Source organism: Mustela nivalis (assembly GCF_964662115.1).
Source record: "Mustela nivalis genome assembly, chromosome: 19".
NCBI lineage: Eukaryota > Metazoa > Chordata > Mammalia > Carnivora > Mustelidae > Mustela > Mustela nivalis.
Window position 1 is genome coordinate 7,768,049 of NC_139038.1, and position 22,814 is coordinate 7,790,862.

At 56.6% G+C, this 22,814-nt stretch overlaps 3 protein-coding genes and 2 long non-coding RNA genes across 11 annotated transcripts; 3 read left to right on the plus strand and 2 right to left on the minus strand.

Moving 5' to 3' along the window:
- The first annotated feature begins 6 nt into the window (after positions 1-6).
- FBXO24 (F-box protein 24) lies at positions 7-10,470 on the plus strand. Of its 4 annotated transcripts, none has more exons than XM_082712864.1 (10): positions 7-2,324; positions 2,587-2,685; positions 2,788-2,971; positions 3,924-4,162; positions 4,399-4,633; positions 5,166-5,324; positions 5,575-5,696; positions 5,964-6,095; positions 8,488-8,658; positions 8,983-10,470. In XM_082712864.1, the coding sequence occupies exons 1-10, from the start codon at positions 2,091-2,093 to the stop codon at positions 9,343-9,345; spliced, it is 1,938 nt and encodes a 645-aa protein (XP_082568990.1). In that variant the 5' UTR covers positions 7-2,090; the 3' UTR covers positions 9,346-10,470. The 4 variants fall into 4 exon arrangements, with proteins under 4 accessions (XP_082568990.1, XP_082568991.1, XP_082568992.1 ...); XM_082712865.1 differs by having other exon boundaries at positions 5,644-5,696; XM_082712866.1 differs by having other exon boundaries at positions 7-2,255.
- On the minus strand, positions 2,867-4,528 carry LOC309854170. Its single transcript, XR_014306116.1, has 4 exons — positions 4,441-4,528; positions 3,515-3,702; positions 3,017-3,088; positions 2,867-2,945 (listed from the first exon to the last, which is right to left on the minus strand). It is a non-coding gene; the product is annotated as an uncharacterized lncRNA (long non-coding RNA).
- Positions 10,471-10,607: 137 nt separating the features above from the next.
- On the plus strand, positions 10,608-15,621 carry PCOLCE (procollagen C-endopeptidase enhancer). 2 transcript variants are annotated; one of them, XM_082712895.1, is made up of 10 exons: positions 10,644-10,779; positions 11,654-11,762; positions 12,190-12,448; positions 12,665-12,739; positions 13,344-13,468; positions 13,949-14,085; positions 14,420-14,649; positions 14,887-14,964; positions 15,085-15,255; positions 15,386-15,621. In XM_082712895.1, exons 1-10 carry the CDS (start codon positions 10,685-10,687, stop codon positions 15,550-15,552), a joined length of 1,446 nt encoding a protein of 481 aa, XP_082569021.1. In that variant the 5' UTR covers positions 10,644-10,684; the 3' UTR covers positions 15,553-15,621. The 2 variants fall into 2 exon arrangements, with proteins under 2 accessions (XP_082569022.1, XP_082569021.1); XM_082712896.1 differs by lacking the exon at positions 12,665-12,739 and having other exon boundaries at positions 10,608-10,779.
- A 1,198-nt stretch (positions 15,622-16,819) lies between these two features.
- On the minus strand, positions 16,820-18,757 carry LOC309854164. Its single transcript, XR_014306109.1, has 3 exons — positions 18,418-18,757; positions 17,169-17,274; positions 16,820-16,960 (listed from the first exon to the last, which is right to left on the minus strand). It is a non-coding gene; the product is annotated as an uncharacterized lncRNA (long non-coding RNA).
- MOSPD3 (motile sperm domain containing 3) lies at positions 18,476-21,284 on the plus strand. 3 transcript variants are annotated; one of them, XM_082712935.1, is made up of 6 exons: positions 18,476-18,560; positions 19,040-19,303; positions 19,529-19,604; positions 19,835-20,064; positions 20,814-20,978; positions 21,059-21,284. In XM_082712935.1, the coding sequence occupies exons 2-6, from the start codon at positions 19,102-19,104 to the stop codon at positions 21,088-21,090; spliced, it is 705 nt and encodes a 234-aa protein (XP_082569061.1). In that variant the 5' UTR covers positions 18,476-18,560; positions 19,040-19,101; the 3' UTR covers positions 21,091-21,284. The 3 variants fall into 3 exon arrangements, with proteins under 3 accessions (XP_082569061.1, XP_082569059.1, XP_082569060.1); XM_082712933.1 differs by having other exon boundaries at positions 18,518-18,651; XM_082712934.1 differs by lacking the exon at positions 18,476-18,560 and adding an exon at positions 18,745-18,807.
- The last annotated feature ends 1,530 nt before the right edge of the window (positions 21,285-22,814 follow it).

Genomic DNA, 22,814 nt, shown 5'->3' on the forward strand with positions numbered 1-22,814 from the left:
GGTGGAGACTCCTGCTCCGGAGTGAGGCGACAGAAGGGAGGGGGCTAGAATGGAGCGCTCGCCAACGGCCGACGCTCCAGGCCGGCCCGCCCCCCGCAGCCGCATCCAATCGCAATGCTGAGGTCTGGAGATGGAGCCAATCAGGTCTAACCAGGAGACGGAGACGCCGGCGCTCTTCTAGAAGGGATAGAGGCGGAGCGACCGCAAACCGGGGCTCCAGGTTTTCTTCCAACGGAGACCAATCGCAAGGCAGATCAAAGCGACTGACTGTCACAAAGGCCAGTTAGAGCCTCCGGAGGGAAGCTGGCCCGGCCTCTTCTCTGAGGGACGGCTGTACCTACCAATAGTATGGGCGAGAAGGCGGTCCCTTCGCCTAGGAGGAGGCGGGTGAGCTAGAACTTTGAGACTGAGGTAAAGAATGTGAGCTCTGCGCGCCGCCACGGCTGGGAACAGTGCAGGGGCTGGAGTGGCGCGTGCGACCTGGAACTGTTAGGGAGCGAGTCCGCTTTGAGCGCGCGAGGGAAGCCCGGGGGTGGGGGGGCTGGAGCTAGCCGATGCCTGAGGCCAGCGCGCAGGTGGTCTTTGCATCCGAAGGGACGGACCGTGGAGGCCACTCTGGCCCGTGGAGGCTGAGGCCCTGCGGCGGTGTCCGGAGCCCCGGCGGACGGAGGGCTTACCAGAGACCGGAGATGCCCAGCTCAATCCTGGAGGAAGGGTTGCGGGAGGACCGGAGAGCCTCCAGAGCGGCCGCCCGGCCCCGAAGAGCGCGCCTGGGCGGGAAAATTGTGATGACAACCCCAGGGCGGACGGGGGGAGCTTAGTCCAGAAGGGACCGTGCCCTCTAGAAGAAGGCCTCCGTTTTACAAATGAGGAAACTGAGGCGGAGGGAGGTCGATGGGTTGGCAAGAGCGAACCGCAAGTTACCGCTTGCTCTAGAAGCCCGATTTCCCACCGGTTTCCCAGCAGCAACTTCGGTGGGCTTTTTCTATCCGCACCCTCTTCTTTGCCTCCTGAGCTGCAGTGGAGGCATAAAAGGGGACCCGGACACCGGAGGAAGCCGACGATCCTCCTTCTGTCTGCGGAGAGATCTTAGCGTTCTCTTAGGATACAGTCAGAGTCGCCTGACCGCAAACCCCTGAGAGTTTCTTATAAATCACATCTCAAATGTTGACATTCCTAAACATTTATTGAATGATTAAAATTCCATCCCCGGTGCCTTCAAAACTTAGTTGTTAGCTAGTCCCCATGAATAAGGGAGTTTGGGTGGCTGACGGTTAGCTCGCGCAATAAAGTCTGTAATGCTAGGCAGCGGAGGGCTGGTTTTCCAGGACTGGATTGCTTCAAGTTCCTGGAAGATCCGGTTACTCCTTGAATTTATTGGTGTAGATCCTTTGGTCCTACCTGGACAGACACACCCCCCAACTTCTGCTGTGTCTCATACATGGCACCCCTCTCCCCTGTAAGACTACATTAAAAGCTCAGACTGTGGGAGATACCCCACGTTTCAGAGTAACTCTAGCCCTTTCTTCCACCTTGATAGGTTGTCCTTCATACATGCCTTGATGTTACTGTCCCAAACATGCTTTGGGTGTGTTTTTACAAGACTCAAGAGTTTGTGCTGAATTATCCCCACTTTCATCTTCAGACTCTTAAGAGAGTCTAGCGGGGTCACCGGTCCCCCTCAGCTGTCAAACTGAGTTGATGCTTTTTTGTTGTTGTTGGGTTTTTTTTGGTTTTTTTTTTTTGTTTTTTTTTTTTTTTGAGTTTATACTCTTGGGCTATAAATCGCTGGAGGCCCTGGCCTGCTGAGGTAGGAAGAACTCACCAGTGTTTCTCTACGGAGCTGAGTTAATGCAAAAAAAGGGCCTCAAGTGGAGGGACCTCAGAATTACTCCCCAAAAGGAAAGGCCTCATCTACCAGTAGTTCCCACTTTCTCTCTCCTGTAAAATGCATAACCCATGAGCCCCTGGGGGGGCTAACGCTGAGCTAGAACCCAGGAGCTAAGAGCAAAATCCCAGGTCAGGTTGGGGAAAATAGGTCACAGTGGCTGGGCAGTGAGGTCACAGAGAGGTTTGTCTTCCCAGACTCCATGGGGGAGGGGCCTAGGAGGCAGAGGGGCCCCAGAGGTCCCCCAAGCCCAGGCGGGGGACATGGTGTGGGAAAGGCAGCAGGGACGGGGGCCAAGGAGCTGACTACGGGGGGCCTAGGGGCACGGAGAGATGAGGGCAAGAGCAGGGAGGGGGCAGTCAGGATGGTGAGGAGAAGCCGGAGGCGAAAGCTGCAAAAAGTCACCAGGCTGTGCGGACGGGAGGAGGGGCTCCGGGTGAGGGGGGAGCAAGCCAAGGGAAGGACTAGAAGATGGTAGCCAGAGGTCGGGGGAGGGGTTCTTTGGAGCCGGTGGACCAAGGAACACTTTCTCTCTAGACCCATGGGCCTAGAGAGAAAGACGGGAGGATTTGAGAACGCAGAGCCGGAAGACAGGGCGGTGAGCCCCCAAGAAAGTAGCTAATGAAAGACAGGCTGAGAGAAGGCAGCAAACGAGGCCTGACTCTCATGGAACCCCTGTGCTCCCCATTCTCGGGCAGGTGAAGCGGAGCTGCCCTTCATGTGGCCCAGAGCCTGGGGGTGAAGAGAAGAAGGGGAGAGGGAACCCTATTTCTGTCCAGCTGTTCCCCCCAGAGCTGGTGAGTCCTCCATAGGGAGGTATTAAAGAATAAAGGGCAGGGGGCCAGACCACGGAGGGACCCCACTGATCCCTGCTTCCTCCCTCCTGCCCCCCCCCCCAGGTGGAGCATATCATCTCATTCCTCCCAGTCAGAGATGTAGTCGCTCTGGGCCAGACCTGCCACTACTTCCACGAAGTCTGCGACGCCGAGGGCGTGTGGAGACGCATCTGTCGCAGGCTCAGTCCTCGCCTACGAGAGCAGGGTTCTGGGGTCCGGCCCTGGAAGAGAGCTGCCATTCTTAACTGTACACCTCCCCCAGAAACCCCCACTGTCTTTGCCTCTGTCCTACCTTATTCTGGGGTCCCTCCTGTTCCACAGAGTTGCCTCCGCATTCCTGGCCAAACTTCCGGGGCCCCTTTCTCTGGAAGAACCCATTAGATTCAAAACATATGCTGTCAGCGCTACAAGCTTCTAGCCCCACCTTCTGAGGGGCCCCATTACTAGCATCCCTAACAAACCTCTCTCCATAGTCAAACTCTCTTCCAAATCTTACCCTGGACACCACCACTACTCCCCAAACGTGGAGTCTTCCCTCCTCTAAACCAGGGTTCGTCAGCCTTGTCACTGTTGACATTTGGGGGCCAAATAGTTATTTGGAGTGGGGGCCTGTCCTGTGCATTTCAGCATGTTCATCAGCATCCCTGGCCTCCCCCCCACTAGATCCCAGGAGCAAACCTCCCCCTAAAAGTGACAACCAGTGTTCCCTGAGGGACAGAGTCACTCCAGGCTGAGAAACATGCTCTAAACCATTCCCAGGGAGCCCCTACCCAAGTACTTGATTTCACACACTGGAGATGGAGATCCTGATCTGATCCCGATAGCAGATCCGGAGCCTGGGCTGAGCGGGGTTACTGGCCTTTCTCGATCATTCTTTTTCACTCCTCCTCCTGCTGCTTTTCTATGTGTTATTTTCCCTTCGATGTCTCTGATGCAAGGTTGGCCTGAAGTGCTCCAAAGCATGTGTAGTGCCCTGGGCTGAGGGGGGGGGGGCAGAGAACTCAAGTTCAGGCATAGGGGATTATTAAAGATATGCTCTGAGCTTTCCAGTGTCCTTTGGAAGGGGTCTGTTCCCCAGTCTTAGGTCTGGGAGCTGCTAACTACCACACTGCCCGAGAAATCTAGTCCGCCCAAGCTCTGATTCCTCTCCCTTGTGCCACGCTGACCCCCTGAGCCTCCCATCTCCTTCCTTTCTCCAGACACGAAGGGCCTATACTTCCAGGCATTCGGGGGCCGCCGCCGCTGTCTCAGCAAGAGCGTAGCCCCCCTGCTAGCCCACGGCTACCGCCGCTTCTTGCCCACCAAGGACCATGTCTTCATTCTTGACTACGCGGGGACCCTCTTCTTCCTCAAAAATGCCCTGGTCTCCTCTACCCTTGGCCAGATCCAGTGGAAGCGAGCCTGCCGCTATGTTGTGTTGTGTCGCGGAGCCAAGGATGTGAGAAGCAGAGCCCACCCCTCCTGCGGGGACCCGGGGACCACACCAGCCCTGAGGTCTTCTCCTCGGGACAGCCGCCCTCCTGTCCCAGGAACTGAGAAACAAGTCTTTGTTTCCCAGCCCTGAACTCCAAGTATCTCATCTCTCACCCCATTGGGTGGTGAGAGGCTCCCGTGGGCCCAGCCTCATTCCACTCCCAAGGCCTAGACCCCAGACATCTTCATCTCTTCCTACAGTTTGCCTCAGACCCAAGATGTGACACGGTTTACCGCAAATACCTCTATGTATTGGCCACTCGGGAGCAGCCAGGCATGGTGGGCACGACGGGCAGTAGGGCCTGTGACTGTGTCGAGGTCTATCTGCAGTCCAGTGGGCAGCGTGTCTTCAAGATGACTTTCCACCACTCCATGAGCTTCAAACAGATTGTGCTCGTTGGTCAGGAGACACAGCGGGCTCTTCTGCTTCTCACAGGTGTGGCCCAGAGCAGTGGTTTGCAAACTGCTCTCTACAGATTCTTCGGGTCCTGCGGCAGGGGCGCAGGAGGCCTCTCACATGGGCTCTGCAGGCCACCTCATCCTGCTCTCAAATCCAAGAGCTTTGCTTTTTGTCTGCCTCCTAGTCTAAGATGCTATGAGTTTCCTTTGAATAAAGGGTGCTGTGGTGGTGGGGGGGGGGAGTTGGAAACCACTATTCTAGCCAGGCAGGGCCCCAAGTTCCCAGCATCATTCTTCCTAACACTCCAGTTGGATTCTGCCAACTCTCACGGCTAGGTGTTCTCTCCACTCATCTTTCACGCTCAAGGACTTGCCTGACTTATTTTGGGTGGTAAAGGGCTAGAGTCTGGACTCAGGGTCACTCTTCCATTATTCCATTTCTACCTTTTTTTCTTCCAGCCCCATTCTAGGCCAGTAAATGTTTCATCCGTATGCCTTAGAGAGTCTCCTGGGAACTTAATGTGGATATTGTCTCCACATTAATTGTCTCCCTCTCCCCCATCTCCCAGAGGAAGGAAAGATCTACTCTTTGGTAGTGAACGAAACCCAGCTGGACCAGCCACGCTCCTACACCATCCAGCTGGCCCTGCGGAAGGTGTCCCGTTGTCTGCCTCACCTTCGTGTGGCCTGCATGGCTTCCAACCAGAGCAGTACTCTCTACATCACGGGTAAGAACCACCTACCTTCTGCAGACCCTGGTCTTAAAACAGACCTTCCAGATACGAACAGCACCCCTCTGTGGTGGACCCTTTCGGGCATCCTAGTGAAAAGATGAGTTTAGGTTCCCAGATATCATAACTGGTACATTGCTAGTGGGGGTGAGTCACCCCAGATCTTATAACTTTTCTCCCAGGTAGGGCCTTATCTCTAGGAAATAGGTGCCCAAAGCTGCTAAGCTGAGGGCTCCTGACCCCCCAGACCAGGGGGGAGTGTATTTTGAGGTGCATACCCCAGGGGTGTATCGTGATCTCTTTGGGACCCTTCAAGCCTTTGACCCCCTGGACCAGCAGATGCCGCTTGCTCTCTCACTGCCTGCCAAGGTAGGAGCCTGGAGAGGTGGGGCAGACCAGGGGGCGGGCAGAGGGGGGTTGTGTTAGGGTTTGAAGGGTGCCAGAGGTCTGAAATGTGAGCAGGGATCAAATGATTCCTCAGGAAGGGACAGGGGACCCAGAGAGAGGGGCGAGGCAGCGGGCAAGGCCAAAAGAAGGCAGCTAGAATTGCCAGGTTAGCAGCTGGGAGACTCTAGAGCTCAGGGTTCCCCTGGAGGGAACTGAATCGTCCCCTCCTCTTTCTGCTTTACTTCCTAGATCCTATTTTGTGCTCTTGGCTACAATCACCTTGGCCTGGTGGATGAATTTGGCCGGATCTTCATGCAGGGAAATAACAGATATGGGCAGCTGGGGACAGGGGACAAAATGGACAGAGGGGAACCCACACAGGTGAGACCGTTTCTCTGTTACTGTCACCCTGACCCCCTTCCTCCAGTTCCCTAAACCCTGGATCTCTCCACTTCTCCGCCGTCTTTAGAATCCACTCCTTACTCCCTGGGGAAGTTAAGCCACCCGTAGGTAATGCCCGTGGTACTACTGGCACATGTCTTTCCCAGGGTTGGCCCTGTGAGGTGCCAATAGGAATTTAGTGAAGCAGGGAGACCGGGCAGTGGGCCGGTCTAACCGGAAGAGGTGAGCTGTCATCAGGGGCCTGGTAGGTCAGATCGGATTTGGGCGGGCACAGGGAGAGGCATTCTGTATAGTGGGGACGAGAACTTAAAGCAGACACTTAAAGCAGACAGAGTGTTTCAAACATCAGTAGATAGGAGGCGGCGCAGGTGGCACAGATTTGGGAAGGAGTCACTGCAGGTTCGGGAGCAGAAGGTAACCACCCCCCCCCCCCCCAATGACTGAGAACAGGAGGCCACGGAATGAAAAGCCCACTGGGAGACTGTTGAGCTCCAGCAACACTTGAGACAAGAGCCTGGGGGCAGTGAGAACCTAAAAGAAAGGATCCCGGAGATGTTTTTGAAAGGAAATGAACAGGCCCTAGAAACTGCTGAGATGTGAGGAGAAGGCCCCGAGGACAAGAGAGGTTCTGGGGTGAGACCCCTTGAAGAAAGACAGCATGCCTACAAACTTGGGAAGGGATACTGGCTTAAGGAAAGAGAAAGAGCGTGAATTTGGACTTTTTCTAAAGTGGAAATGTCTCGCTGGCATTAGGGTCCATGCTGAAACAAGGCTGACCTGGGCAGGAGTAGGGATAGAGGGGAACATCCCGGGCAGGGGCCAATGTCCTAGGCAGAGGGAAAGAAAAGGCTGTCGCTGACGCCCGATGGGCACATTCTTGGATGCCAAATCCCAGAAGCCGTGGGCTCAGAGAGTTTCAAACAGGAGGGAGTAACTCAGGCTGACAGATAATGCAGGAAAATACCCACTGACACGGAAAGATGGTCAGGCCATAGTTTTCAGTGGAAAAAAAATTATTTTACATAATACAATGCCATTTTTGTTTTAAAAAAATACAATTTGTACACACACACACACACACACACACACACGCGCAGCAGTGAAGAATATCCAGCAAGATGTTTGTAGTAGTGGTAGGCTTCCCAGTGATTTTTTTTTTTTTTTAAAGTAGGCTCCACACCAAGCGTGGAACCCAGTGAGGTACTCCGACTCACAACCCTTAGATCAGGACCTGAGCCCATATTAAGAGCCAAGCACTTAACGGACTGAGCCACCCAGGTGCCCCTGGCCAGTGATTTTTTTTTTTAAGATTTTTAAATTAAATTAAATTAAATTTTATTTTATTTGACAGAGAGAGAGAAATCACAAGTAGGCAGAGAGGCAGGCAGAGAGAGAGGGGAAAGCAGGCTCCCAGCTGAGCAGAGAGCCTGATGCCGGGCTCTATCCCGGGACCCTGAGATCGCGACCCGAGCCAAAGGCAGAGGCTTAACCCACTGAGTCACCCAGGCGCCCCTGGCCAGTGATTTTTAATTTACTCTTTGCTCACCAATATTTTATAACTTCTCTATCATGACCATAAATTACTTGCCTGTGTCTTCAAAATTAAAGCCCTCGTAATCTCAGGAGAAAGTGTGCGAGAGGCTCTCGGATTTGGCCGCCGGGAGGTCAGGGCGTTTGGAGAGAACACATCAGTAGCTTAGTAAGGAGAGAAGCCAGATCACAAGAAGGTGCAGGAAAGCCTGGCCATGGTGAGAGCAGGAAGGGGTCGACCTCAGACTGGTCACGTAACCAGGTCTGCTGCCTGAAAAGACGGAGGTTGGAAGCAGCAGGAATCCGGTGGCCATGTTGTTTTTTCAAAATAGGGCAGCCAATTTGAAAGACAGGCATAGGACCAATTGAACTTGCTGGAGACAGGAGAGAGGAATAAGTGGAAGGAAAGTCCTTCCTGGGGGCTGGCCTGGAGGGCGGGAGGGAGCCTTTCAACTTTGGGAAGAGGAAGGATAGCCCTCCTCCTGGGGCTGGAAAGCAGGATGAAAGGCTGGGCTGGCACAGGCCTGGGGTGACAGCCAGGGAGCGGATAGCAGACCCTGGGCCCGGGCAAGTAGCCTGTTTTCTGGGGAGCAAAGATGAGGAACCGACGAAAGTTCTAGACCCCATGCAGTCCGAATGGGGCTTCAGGAGATCCAAGGAGGGAGAGATTGCTGTTGGTCTGCCTCCTGGCTGGGAGTGGGGTGGTGGGAGCTGGGGGACCCTGAGTCCCTTCCCTTTCCCCTCCTAGTTTCTCTAGATTCTTCCCTGAGCCTTCCTGTCCTGTCTGGGCCCCCAAATCCTTGGCGTTCCCACCTTAGGGATTCTGGCCCTGTGTCCTCAGGTGCATTATCTACAACGCCCCATTGCCCTGTGGTGTGGCCTCAACCACTCCCTGGTGCTGAGCCAGAGCTCGGACTTCAGCAAGGAGCTTCTGGGCTGCGGCTGTGGGGCTGGAGGCCGCCTCCCTGGCTGGCCTAAGGGGAGTGCCTCCTTCGTGAAGCTCCACGTCAAGGTCAGAGCATTGTCAGACCAGCAGGCAACCAGGGAGGGCAGGGGCCATAGAGCTAGACTGCACACAGGAACCCCCCCCCCCCCGGGGCGGGGGCATGCCCCAGCACCACCTGCCTCCCTTCCCGGCCCCACACCACAGCCCCTGGCTCCCTCCCTCAGTAGACCCTGCTGGCCCTCTCTGACCTCACACAACCTTGGGGCTCTGCCAGCCCTAGCTCACTTGCTGGCTGGGGGCTGGCCGGAGAGGGAGGAACACAACAGCTGGAACTTCCTGGGAGCCCCTCAGTGATGGCCCCACTGAGCCACGCCCCTTCTCTCCTCCAAGGTTCCTTTGTGTGCCTGTTCCCTCTGCTCGACCAGAGAGTGCCTCTACATGCTGTCCAGCCATGACATCGAGCACCACCCCACCTACCGGGACCTACCAGCCAGCAGGGTGGTGGGGACCCCCGAGCCCAGCCTGGGGCCCGGAGCATCCCAGGACCCTGGGGGGACAGCCCGGGCGTGTGAGGAGTACCTCAGCCAGATCCACAGTTGCCCCACGTTGCAGGATCGCATGGAAAAAATGAAGGAGATCGTGGGCTGGATGCCCTTGATGGCGGCACAGAAGGATTTCTTTTGGGAGGCCTTGGACATGCTGCAGAGGGCTGCTGCAGGGGTCGGCCCAGGTCCCCCAAACCCTGAGAGCTGACCCCTCCCCCTCCTCATCCTCACCCCCAGAGGGAGAGAGCAGCCCTAGGCCAGGAGCTAAGGAGACACAGGGCGGTAGCGGTAAACACTGTATGTGCACACGGTGGGGGGGGTGGGTTGCTCACCATGCCAGGGTGGACAGGGAGCTGTTTTGTAAAAATGTTTGGGGGGCTGCCCAGGAGGGGCCCCCAATCTGACTATCATGGACAAGAGATTTGATGGACAAATAGAATAAAAGGCTGAAGTGAGGCCCGGTTTGGAGGAAAATGGGGCAGGGGACGGGGGGCCCAATGCCTGGCTCGGTGGGCGACGGAGGACAGGAGCATGGCCGGGGCGGGCAGAGCAGAAGTGGCACAGGCATTCAGGTGCTGCAGACCTGACCACCTACATCTCTCAGCTCGCTTTCCCCTCCCCCTCCCAAGACATCCCCCACCCCCGGCCCTGGCTTCTGGACTTGGAAGTCCAACCCCCACCTTCTGGAGCGATGCAGGCAACATACGCTACTCGGTTCTCTGGTTCTCTTAGTGGGGTCCTCTGTCCCTCAGACTTGCTCCCATCCTGAGCAGGCCACTTGCTTCTGACCTCGCAGAGCGTCCTACCCATTGCCCTTGGTCCCCAGGAAGTCAGTCCTCTCTTCCCCTTCTCCGATTTTCCTCCCGGGTTCAGTCTCATGCGTTGTCCCTGTCCCTTACGTTCTACTTTGTTCTACTCAGACAGAGGACAGGCCCTTCCTCCGCCCACACACCATGCCTCCCTAAGCCACTCCCCCACCTCCAAATACTGTGGAGAGAAAACAGGCGAGCAGAATTTTCTCCTTCCGGTAGTCTGGCCCGGGGATGGGGAGAAGACAGTAGAAATTCCATAGTGGAAAATAAGCTGGAGCCAGGGGGTGGTCAGGAAGGGGGTGAGTGACTGGATGTTGGGGGGGGTCAAGGAAGGACGACCTGTGGGTGCCGGGGAGGCGGGCATGGGATCATGACGAGGGACCCGAGGCTGTGTTCGCAGGATGCTCGCACACCTGGCAGAGTGGGCTTCCGGAGGACGGGACCCGATGCCTGCCCTGTGGCTGAGGCTTGATGCTTCTTCTGCCCTTCACTGCTCGACCCCCTACTTGGGTCAATATTTATGTGTCCTGGACGTAGAGAGGCCCCTGGACTCAGCACTGTCCCGACTACACTCTCCCTGTCCCGCCTTCCCCCCGCCCGCCCCGCTGGCCAGTCCCCACGCCCACACAGCCGGGCTGCCTCAGCTGGCCCTGATTATCCCTGCTGCTGCCGGTGCCGCTGCTCAACTCAGCTGCCGCCACTGACTCGAGGACCCCAGCGCCTCTCCCCCTGGCCATGCTGCCTGCTGCCACAGCCTCCCTCGTGGGGCCCCTCCTCACTGCCTGGGCCCTGCTACCTTTCGCCCAGGGCCAGACCCCCAACTATACCAGGTAGGTCTCGGCACCTTCCAGATAGCTTGAGTGAGCTGCAAAAGCCCTGATTCCTGGGGGTTTTGCCTGTGGATCCTGTGGATTCTTTTACTCACACACCACCCCCCCCAAAATCTCCCACAGCCCCAGCTCCCCGCTAGCCCCTAAGTTCTCTCTCCCTACTGCAAGACCACGGTCATCTGTGGGTCACCACTGTCCCCCCCCACCCCATTCCTCCACCCTTTGTCCCCTGTCCTCTTAAGTCTCCCCATCCACCCAGACCCTTGGCCCCTCGCTGTGGAACCTGAGAGCACCAAGACACTGAACTTGCCTGGTAGCTGGACATCTGGATTCCAGGAGGGAAATCAGAGGTGGTGGGGGGAGAGGGGAGAGCGAGTGGGGGACCTGGGAGTCAGATACTCAAGTACTTAGCAGGAACAGGAGCAGGGCAAAGGTTGGGAGCTGGGGAAATCTGGTCTCCAGGTTCAACGTGAGGGCCATAGCCGCCGCTCATCTCTCCGCCCCCCTCCCCCCCCATGGCCTCGTGGCTGTGTCCACATCTGGAAGTAGTTAGGCGGCTCCAGTCCCCGACTGCCAGGCAGGGCGAGGGTGGGGGGGAGAGTGAGGAGCAGCCTGGGGAGGATTCCGGGAATTCCTGTTGGGGTGGGGGTGGGGATTGGGGGTGTTGGAAAGACAGCAAAGTTGCTGGCCCCACTTGTTCTTAATCCTTTCAATCCCGGTCTGGCTGGCTGAGGCTGTCCCAGATCCCCGAGGCCTTCTCCGCCATCCTCCTGGTGTCCCCCCCTGCACCCGCCCCCCCACCCCCCCCATCCTCATTACCCTATCGGTCCCAAGCTCTCCTCCATTCATGGCTGACCCCTCTTCTGTTCTCCAGACCCGTGTTCCTGTGTGGAGGGGATGTGACCGGGGAGTCAGGTTACGTGGCAAGTGAGGGTTTCCCCAACCTCTACCCCCCCAATAAGGAGTGCATCTGGACAATCACGGTGAGAAGGTCCTCCTGATCACTACCCCCTCGTTGAAGTCTTGCACGCCTGACTGCTAAGGGAACCCCAGTCTGCCGGCCCCCTCCGGTCCCTGCACCACCGCTTCTCCCAGGCCCAAGCCCTGTTCCCTCCGGTCACGGAGGGCAGCAGGGCCCACAGTAACACGTGGCAAAGTGTCCTCACACCTTCCTTAACTCAGGGCCTGCTCCCCTACTCCCAACTCAGTTCTCGACCCTCCAATCTCTCCATGCCCTAGTTCTTGTCCCTGCCTGAGCCACAAGCTAGGGCAGCGCCCCAGCCCCCTGCTCTGCACCCTGATGGGGTCCCTTCCTGCTCAGGCCCCGTTTCTGTATGAAATGCAGGTACCCTCCGCCTGGGTTGTGTGTGCCTTGACTTTGCGGGTCCTCTTCCCTGTCCCTGCCTTCAGGTCCCTGAGGGCCAAACTGTGTCCCTTTCCTTCCGAGTCTTCGACTTGGAGCAGCACTCGGCCTGCCGTTACGATGCTCTGGAGGTCTTTGCCGGGTCTGGAACCTCAGGCCAGCGGCTTGGACGCTTCTGCGGGACCTTCCGGCCTGCGCCCTTAGTCGCCCCCGGCAACCAGGTGACCCTGAGGATGACGGCGGACGAGGGCACCGGAGGACGAGGCTTCCTGCTCTGGTACAGCGGGAGGGCCACCTCGGGCACTGGTGAGACCTCCCTCACCTCCGCCTTCCCCCTCTCCTGGCCCCGCCCCCGGCGCAGGCCCCGCCCCCAGCCTTAACCTCCACCCGGCGCCAAACCCGGCGCCCGAGAGCCTAGGGCCCCCATTACCTCCCTTACCCTTTTTCCTCACTAACTGCCCCTTCAGTCCCTCCTCCCCGTCTTCTCTCCCCCCTCCCGCTCCCACCCACCCCCTCTTCCAGGCCCCCCCCCAGGCGCGAGGCGGAAATGGGTCACCGACCCGCGGGTGGAATGGGCGGCCTGGGGTTACTGGGACGGTGAGTAACTGCCCGCCCCCGTCCGCAATCGGGCTCCCTCAGACGGGCGTGAGGGGGCACCCCCGGGCTGGGGAACTAGGTTCCCCCAACCCGGAGCCCCCTACACCCAGCCCGGGGCTCCCGATTGCGGTCCCATCACCCCCCTCCTGGCGGCATAAGTCTCCCCTAAAATGTTTAAGGCAGAGACCTCCCCAAAGGGGTCTCTGGGCTGGGCCCCAATTTGAGGGCACCCTCACAACGTGAGGACTCCCGAGCCTGCACAGGGGACTTTTCCGCCGGACCGGGGAGATGGGATCTCCCCGGGGAAGAGGAACGATGTGGCCGCGGGGCAGGGGGAGGGGCGAGAAGGGACCGTGTCCAGCCAATGCCTCCTCCCCCTTCCACCGCCTGCCTGGGGGGCCCGGAGGTCCAAGACTCCCCCGAGCCCTTCTCTTCCAGGCCCCTCTCTGCTAACCAACCCCCTCTTTCCTACCCCTCTTCTCGTCCCCTCACGCTGGGACCCAGACGTCTGAGCTTCCAGCACAGTCTTCCAGCCTAGAGCTCTCTCCGAGCTGACCGAGGGTCTCCACCGCCTCCCACCCCCAATACTTTCTCCCCTCCCCAGAGCACCAATTTTGCGGGGGGCGGCTGGAGAAGGCCCAGGGAACCCTGACCACGCCCAACTGGCCCGAGTCCGATTACCCCCCGGGCATCAGCTGTTCCTGGCACATCATCGCGCCCCCGGACCAGGTACCGACCCCCTGCCCGGGCCGCCCTCGGGGACCCAGGCGCCACTCTCCAGCGTGCAGCCAGCAAAGATTTACTGACCATCTGCTCGGTCGCGACCACTGAGCTCGCGCTGGTAGGGAGCAAAAACAGACCCAGAACTGCTTGCACTCAAACAAAAAGTGTAAAATCACACCTGTGACAAGTCTTACGAGAGCGAGGTACCCGACGCTGATCCATAAACGGGGTTGTGGGTGTATGTGGTGGCGCTGGAGGTGGAGGCCGGGTCTGTTCCCTGAGCGCGAGCCAGGACTAGACGGTGCCCGAGACGGAAGACGCCGCCGAAGGGTTCCCCTGGGCGTGTGACCCTCTGAGCTGGGGTGTGAACGCTTTTACGAGGGGGGGGGGGGTGTACGGGGGACCCGGGAGGAGGAAGAGGAGGTGCCGCGAGCTTCTGGGCTTCCGGGGGTCCAGCCGCGCAGCCTCCTCTCTCCCCGGGGACAGGTGATCTCGCTGACCTTCGGGAAGTTTGACCTGGAGCCCGACACCTACTGCCGCTACGACTCGGTCAGCGTGTTCAACGGAGCAGTGAGCGATGACTCCAAGAGGCTGGGGAAGTTCTGCGGCGACACGGCCCCGGGGTGAGGGGATGGACCCGGGTAGTTGGTGGGTCCCAGCGTCTCCACCTTTCTAGGGAAAGGACTGGGCCGGGGGGGGGGGGGGGGGGGGGGGGGGGGGGGGGGGAGACCAGGCTTAGCTGAAGAGGCGGGATTTGAACCCGTGAGCCCCAAACGGGTGGGCGGAGCTAGTAGGAGACCAGGCAAGAGACCCAGCTTGGCACTAGGACAGGTCGGGGTCCACCGATCCATGGAGAAGCGAGTAGGTCCTGCGAAGGTGGGAAGCTGGAACAGCCAACCAGGGCGGAGATGACAAGGCCCGCCTGACGCCCCCTCCTCCGTACTCCGCCACCCGCAGTACCATCTCTTCCGAAGGGAACGAGCTCCTCGTCCAGTTCGTCTCTGACCTCAGTGTCACGGCGGATGGTTTCTCGGCCTCCTACAAGACCCTGCCGCGAGGTGCCGAAGGGCAGGCCCGGAGCCCCGGGGAGGATGCCCGGCCGGGTACCTCGCTCCCCAAGCCCAGACCCCCACCTGCAGAGAAACCAAAGGCCTCGTCTGAAGCCCAGGCAACTCCGGGGGCCCCCGGTGAGTCTGGGAAGGGGGAGGAAGGGGATGCAGCCTGAAGAGAGCCGTTTCAAAGACCAACTTTCCAAACTCATTCATTCATCACTCACTGGTGCCTCCTCCTTACTGACGTCCGGTACTGGGTGCTGCCCAGAACTCTGAATGAATTCAAATCAATGAGGCCATTATAAGGGAAGTGGCCCTTTCTACCTGCTGGGTGGGTCCCCCTCCACAAACGTCGCCCCCTCTCCCTCCTAGCCGTGCCTGCTGTGTCCTGCCCAAAGCAGTGCCGACGGACAGGCACCTTGCAGAGCAACTTCTGTTCCAGCAGCCTGGGTAAGAAGCACTATCTGCCAGCAGCTGTAACCTCCCCTCCTGTCCTCAGAGTCCCCCCTCCTGGCTCCAGCCTGAGCTGGCCTCCTGTCGCCTCAACCTCTCACGCCCACTCTCCCACAGTGGTGACCGCAACAGTGAAGTCCATGGTTCGGGGTCCAGGAGAAGGCCTCACTGTCACCGTCAGTCTCATTGGTGCTTACAAAACCGGAGGCCTGGACCTGCCCTCTCCACTCACTGACACCCCCCTGAAGTTTTATGTGCCCTGCAAGCAGTGCCCCCCCATGAAGAAAGGTAACGGATGTGGCAAAATGGGGAAGAGGACATAGCCTTATGAAAATGATAGAATCTGGAGGACTGACAAAGAGGTACATCTTACAAGGTCTCAATAACACGCTCTCGACCCCTCCCTCTCCTCCCCCAGGAGCCAGTTATCTGATCATGGGCCAGGTGGACGAAAACAGAGGTCCTGTCCTTCCTGCAGACAGCTTCGTGGTTCTCTACCGGTCCAACCAGGACCAGATCCTCACCAACCTCAGCAAGAGGAAGTGCCCCTCCCAGCCTGTTCGGGCTGCTGGGACCCAGGCATAAAACCCAGGCTACCTTCCGGAGCCCTAAAGACTCCTTTCTTATCCAAATAAATGTTTCTTGATGGAGGAAGGGGTATCATCTCCATTTCTGTAGTCTGGGGGTCCATCTAGGAGATTTCGTTCATGCGTTAAACTCAACAGACTCAACAGACTGTTTGCTCTCCTGAATAATCTTTTAAGAATCTAAGACCTTGTCACCTTTTGCTCAAAACTCTCCCTTATTCTAGGGGGTGCCTGGGTGGCTCAGTGGGTTAAAGCCTCTACCTTCGGCTTGGGTCAGGTCATGATCCCAGTGTCCTGGGATGGAGCCCTGCATTGCATGGGGCTCTCTGCTCAGCAGGGAGCCTGCTTCTTCCACTCTCTCTGCCTGCCTCTCTGCCTACCTGTGATCTCTCTGTCAAATAAATAAAATCTTTAGAATTTTTTAAAAATAAAAATTAAAAAATAAACCCGCTCCCTTATTCTCAACACACACACACACCCCCACACACACACCACAGAGGTGTCGGATGTGTTAATTGATTGTGGTAATCTTTTCATAACGTATACATATTTTTTAAAAGATTTTCTTTGGGGAAAGAGAACACAAGCAGGGGGAGGCGCAGACAGAGAGGGACAAGCAAACCGTGCCCTCCAAGTGGGGACGGTGAGATCACCTGAGATCACCTGATCTCAGACCCTGAGATCACGACCTGACCTGAAATCAAACCCTTAACCAACTGAGCCACCCAGGTGCCCCTCAAGTTGTACACCTTAAACAATTTTTCTATGTCTAAGAGATCTCAATAAAGCCGTTAAGAAAAAGAAATGAGGAAAACCTCTTCCAGAGTTTTCCATCAGTCTCAGAATAAAATCGGAAGTCCTACTGCAGACTCCGAGGCTCTAGGTGATCTGCATCGCACCCTCCCAGTGATTGCTGTCCCCTTTGCAATCACTCTTTCAGTCTCAGTGGCTCCTTGACCATTTCCAGTACCCTTCTGCTTCGCGGCTTTGCCTTAGCTATCCCCTCCATCCAGAATGCTCTTCTCTGATTTCTCATGGCCCGCTTCCTAACTTCCATCAGATCTCAGCTCAAAGTTTCTTCCTAGTCACTCCTTTGTTCATTTCAAATGGCGGGCACTTGGGAATGAACCAGGAAACAAAGTCTCTGCTCTTGTAGGGAGGAAAAGTACATTCTACTGGAGCAGATAAAATAAAAAGCAGGTAATAAAATCAGGTGAAGCTATGTCAAGAAAACAAAAGCCTAAGAGGATAAAGGGATTTCTGCATTTGTTGGGGTGCTTTGGGTTAAGATGAACTTTATTTTTGCTCTACTGCTAACCAGTTGTGGGGCCTGGGGTGAGTTCCTTCACCTTGGGATGATGCCAGTGGCAGGGCTGGTAAATCCTACTTCCTTTATGCAAATGCGACTGATTTCTTTTTTTTTTTTAAGATTTTTTTATTTATTTGATAGAGAGAAATCACAAGTAGACGGAGAGGCAGACAGAGAGAGAGAGGGGAAGCAGGCTCCCTGCTGAGCAGAGAGCCCGATGCGGGACTCGACCCCAGGACCCTGAGATCATGACCTGAGCCGAAGGCAGCAGCTTAACCCACTGAGCCACCCAGGTGCCCCGCGACTGATTTCTGAGTTCCACGCTGGAAAAGGAAGAGGAGCCATGGACTGGCATCCTGATGCAGGAAGGTTGGGTGTGGAGATCCATTAGATATATCTATATATCTATATCTACAGAGAGAGACAGAGATGGACTGAGCATTCCTGAGACTTGGAAAGGAACAGAGCATGAGTCTCGTCTTTTCTTTTTTCTTTGAAAAATTTTTTTTTAGATTTTACTTATTTATCAGAGGGGGGGGGGGAGAGCACAGGCAGGCAGAATGGCAGGCAGAGGCAGAGGGAAAAGCAGGCTCCCTGTCGAGCAAGGAGCCCGATTTGGGACTCGATCCCAGGATGCTGGGATCATGACCTGAGCCGAAGGAAGCTGCTTAACCAACTGAGCCACCCAGGCGTCCCAGTCTCGTCTTTTCTTGAGGTCCACTACACCTGTTCCCTCAGGCATCCAACAACTGGTCAAAACAAGCATAGGCTCCATGTCCTTCATAAGTCACTCATTCCCTGAAGCCAGGGGGTCTTGGCCTGCAGATATCTAGTGAGAGTGGCCTGAATAGGCACAGGACGGCTCTGTCAGATCATTCCCTAAGCATCACCTATTGTACTGGAAGCCTCCAAAGATATTCCCTCTTTGTCCCTTACAAGGAGGACATATGCTTTTTGCATCAGGAGGCATGTGTAGAGTGGGGTGGGGGTGCAGGTCCTAGCAAGAATAGAAGCTGGAAAAGAATCAAAGTGGGGGGCGGCTTTTGGGGCACCTGAGGGACTCAGTCAGTTAAGCTGCCCACTCTGGATTTTGGCTCAGATCATGATCAGGGTCTTCGGCTTCACCGGGCAACAGGCTCCCCGCTCAGTGGGGAGTCCGCTTCAGGAGTCTCTCTCCCTCTGCCCCTCCCACTCGTGCTCTCCCTCTCTCAAATAAATCTTAAACAAAACCAAAACAAAACAATGGGGTCCCTGCAGTTTCCCTGCCTCAATCCTAGCCCAACCGGAAGCAACCTCCCAACTAGGACCATGGAAAACCGCTATGATGGCTGCAGAGGCTTCTAGGAGAGCCTGGGATTAAAATAGAAAAAGACGGCTTTCCTATGGGTTGTGATTCTAGCGACTTGGAGGTCTCAGTGGGGAGGAACAAAGCCCAGTTCCCAACTCCCAAACTCCGCCGGACCCCCTTACTTACTCCGGGTAGAGCTTTTTGGCCAGAGTAGCCCGTAAAGTTATACGTCACTGGGATCAAGCCAATCACGTCATTAGACTCACCAATCGGCGCGCGCTGACGGCGGAAACGAGGCCGCCCTAGCCAATGACAGGGGCCGTACGGCGGAAGTGCAGAAACCGGTCTCTCGGGAAGATGGCAGCCTCGGTCAGGCCAAAAGTTGATTGGCAGGTTCAGTGACCAGAAGGTAAGCCTCACAGCACGAGCGGCAGTTCGGAGGCTGAGGCACGAAGGCGCTGCGGGCCAACCTCAGGGAGGAGTTGGAGGCGCAAATAAAGGTCTCTGGAGAGATTGGAGAAAGGGCGGTTCCGGAGGGGGGCGCTGCGGCGGGCGGGGTCTGGCCAGAGAGCTGGGACGCCCGGAAGGGGCGGGGCCCGAGGCGGGGCGGGCGGGGCTTTTGGAGATCGGGAGCCGGGCCTGGAGACGAGGCCCGGGTTGGGAACAGCTAGGGGCAGGGTTTATGGGGTGGGCGTGACCATGAGGTGGGGCTTGGGGCGGGGCTTAAAGGGACCCGGGACAGAGCTGGAGAGGGGAAGGGTTTGGGGGGCCTGGGCCTGGTCTGCGGGAGCCTCATCTAGCGGGGTTCCGACGCGGCGGCGGCGGCATCAGACCAGGCCCTGCCCCCCCGATCTCATTCCAATCCCTTTCTCCCCTCTCGTCCCCCAGCTCTAGACTCCGGGCCCTGTCCCCTGAGCTCTGTCCTCGTATGTCCACCGTCCACAGCCTGCATGCGCCGTGGGGCGCCCCAGGACCAGGAGCTGGTGGGCCCGGGGGCTCCTGGGCGGGGGTCCCGGGGCGCCCCTCCTCCCTCGGGACTTGTCCCTGTCCTCGTCTTTCCCCCGGACCTAGTATTCAGGGCGGACCAGCGGAGCGGACCCCGGCAGCTGCTGACGCTCTATAACCCCACGGGAGCTGCGCTTCGCTTCCGAGGTGAAGGGATGGGCGCCTCATGCCCGGGATCTGGGTCTGGCAGCAGGACATTGGGGGATGTGCGGGCTGGAGGAGTGAGATGAGTGGGGTCAGATAGCCAAGCTTGGCGGGCTGGAAGAGTCACATCCAGCCCTGGGTTAGAAGGGAGGGAGGACTCTAATGTCCCTCCATGGGCAAGCTTGTCTCTGAAGCAATAGTCGGTCTCTGTGTGCCTTTACCCCTCAGTCCTGTGCACAGCGCCGGCCAAATACACGGTGTTTGACGCAGAAGGATATGTGAAGCCTCAATCCTGCATTGACATGTGAGTGAGGAGGGTGGAGGGGACTCACGGAAGCCAGGGGTTGGTGCCACCTTTGTCTCAATTACCGAGCTGGTATCATACAGCTCAGACCTGGTTCTCTGCAACCTTTTTCCCCACCTCTGTCTGCGTCCCTAAGGGGAAGGCTTCTGGGAGGTGGGGCCTGGATCCACTTGGATCACTGCCTGTTACTCACTTCCTCTCACTGGGTCTCTCTCCTATTTTGGGACCAGTGTGATTCGCCACGTGGCCCCCATTCCCAGCCACTATGACGTCCAGGACCGCTTCCGCATTGAGCTGTCTGAGGAGGGAGCTGAGGGTCGAGTGGTGGGGCGCAAGGACATCACTTCGGTTCTGAGGGCCCCAGCCTACCCCCTTGAGCTTCAGGGACAGCCTGACCCAACACCCCATCCAGGGCCTCCTTCCTGGACAGCACCACCCAAGGCCAGACACTTCCCAGAGAGTGAGTTGGGGAATGGGAATTCTCGAGTTCTTTTTTTTTTAATTAAAAGAATTTATTTATTTATTTGACAGAGAGATCACAAGTAGGCAGAGAGGCAGGCAGAGAGGGAGAGAGTGAGTGGAGGAAGCAGGCTCCCTGCCAAGCAGAGAGCCCGATGCGGGATTCGATCCCAGGACCCTGAGATCATGACCTGAGCCAAAGGCAGAGGCTTAACCCACTGAGCCACACAGGTGCCCCGAGTTCTTGAGCATTACCCTAGAGATGGGCTCAGCTGGAGCTGAAGGGGTCTTCTGGCTCCGTGTTTTGCTTCTTCGTAGAAGCATTTCTAGGAGTTTAGATTTTATATCAGGTTAGGCAAAAAGCAGGCTTTGTAGTTTCCCTGGTTTCCGGCTTCTACTTAGAAGGAAAAGTTCTTCCTTAGCTCTACCCTCAGTACTTCCTATCATTGCTTCCTCTCTGCTCAGTTCAATAAAAAACCCATACTGAGCAACTACACCAAACCAAGCTGCGGGCAGCACATGAGAGAGAGTCCCTTGCCTGAGGGACGTGTACAAGAGTCAATAATAAAGGCAGAGTGAAGAGAAAAAAGTGCTGAGGGCCCAGAGGGGAGAGGGTCTCTCATGCCTGTGGGGACAGAAGCAACAGGGAGAGGCCCATCAAAATACACCTCCCATCTCCAGCTTCCTCCCTGGAGGGCGCTGGGCTGGGCAGGAGGGTGGGTGGAGCTTCTGATGACCTTTGTTTCCCAGACCGCCCCCCACAACTGGCCACCAGCTCCTTCCTCCTCTTCTTGCTGACTGGCATAGTCTCTGTGGCCTTCCTGCTGCTCCCGCTCCAGGACGAGCTTGGCAGCCAGCTGCCCCAAATCCTGCACGTCTCCCTGGGACAGAAGTTGGTGGCAGCCTACATCCTGGGTGAGCGTTGGGACCTAGGAGGGAGGCTAGCAGGGCCCCAGGGCTGCTCACCCCCTTGGTCTTCTTTCTCTCCTCTCCAGGACTCCTCACCACGGTGTTCCTCCGGACCTGAGCCCTCTGCTCACCCTCCCCCCACCTCCTGGGGCAGGGGCAGGGACTTGGACGTGCCCATGAGACAGCCACTGTGATGCTTATGCCTCGCCTCAGTTCCTACTCCCTCTTCTTCCCGCCCATCTTCCCTCCCCCAGGCACCCAGGGATTTGTATTCATTTTCCAAATTGAATAAAATAAATTTTTAAAATCAAACTGAGAAACAGAGGGAGCAGCCCCTTCCTTCCCAATTCTTTCCTGAAGTTTCTCCTTCCGGCCACAGGAGACCCAGGAAGGAGTGGGGGACAGTCAAGGAGCCCAGTGAGGATATAGAAGTCCTGGGTTCTGGTCCTAGTGTCACACCAGGAAAATGTGTGACCTTACAAGCAAGTCACTGAACTTCTCTGAGCTTCTCTTTCTACCTCTAAAATGAGGGGATTGGGACAGCAGATTTTTAAGGTCCCCTTTCGCCCCCCAAATAGGGTCCAGTCCCTAAACTAATGTACTTAACCTACAAAGAAACAAATCTTGCCCGATCCCGCCCACTGCACAGATCCAGTCTCATAGTCTTGAGCCATCAGAGCCTCTTGCCAGGGCTGCCTAGATGCTTTTTTTTTTTTTTTTAAAGATTTTATTTATTTATTTGACAGACAGAGATCACAAGTAGGCAGAGAGAGAGAGGAGGAAGCAGGCTCCCTGCTGAGCAGAGAGCCCCACGTGAGGCTCGATCCCAGGATGCTGGGATCATGACCTGAGCGGAAGGCAGAAGCTTTAACCCACTAAAGCCACCCAGGTGCCCCTGCCTAGATGCTTCTAATACCCAGAATCCTTTTCTGCTTTTTGACCCTTTATGTGCCTTATTTTTTCTCTCCCTTTAAGACTTAAGCTCCAGTGGTTCAGAAACACCAAGGTCCCTGCCAAGATTGGGGGCAATGGCATAGCCTGACATTACCTCAATTTAACCAGGCAAGAAAACTAAGGCACAGGAAAAGGACAGGATCCTCAAAAGGTATGTGTCCAGCCCTCAGATGCAGAGCAAGGGAGAAGGAAGGAAAGGGGGCAGCCGGTGACACTGGCAGGTTGTTGACTGTGGACAAAAATCAGCAAGATAAGGTTGTTAAGACAGACTCAAGTCTGTTCTCTGCTTCTGCTGCCACGTCGCCTTTATCCACCTCTGCTCCTCTTGCGTCCTTTTTTTTTTTTTTTTTAGATTTTATTTATTTATTTGACATAACAGAGATCACAAGTAGGCAAAGAGGCAGGCAGAGAGAGGGAGGAGGAAGCAGGCTCCCTGCTGAGCAGAGAGCCTAATGTAGGGCTCGAACCTAGTACTCCAAGGTCATGATCGGAGCTGAAGGCAGGCCCTTAACTGACTGAGCCACCCAGGGACCCCCCCACCTTTTTAAAAAGTAGACTCTACACCCAGTGCAGAGCCCAGTGTAGGGCTTGAACTCATGACCCTGAGATCAAGACCTGAGCTGAGGTCAAGAGCCTGACATCTGACCAAGCCACCCAGATGCCCCTGTGACCAATTTTCTTATAAGGACCCTGATTAGATTGGATAGGCCCACCCTAATGGCCTCATTCAAACCTAAGTCCCTGTCTCCAAATACAGACTCTGAGGTACTAAGGGTCAGGCTTCAGCTCTGGTGAGGGGGACACATTTCAGCGCGAAACACTCCCCATCCAGATCCTCAATTGAATCACGTCCAAAAAGTCCTTTTTGTTGTGTAAGGTAACATTCAC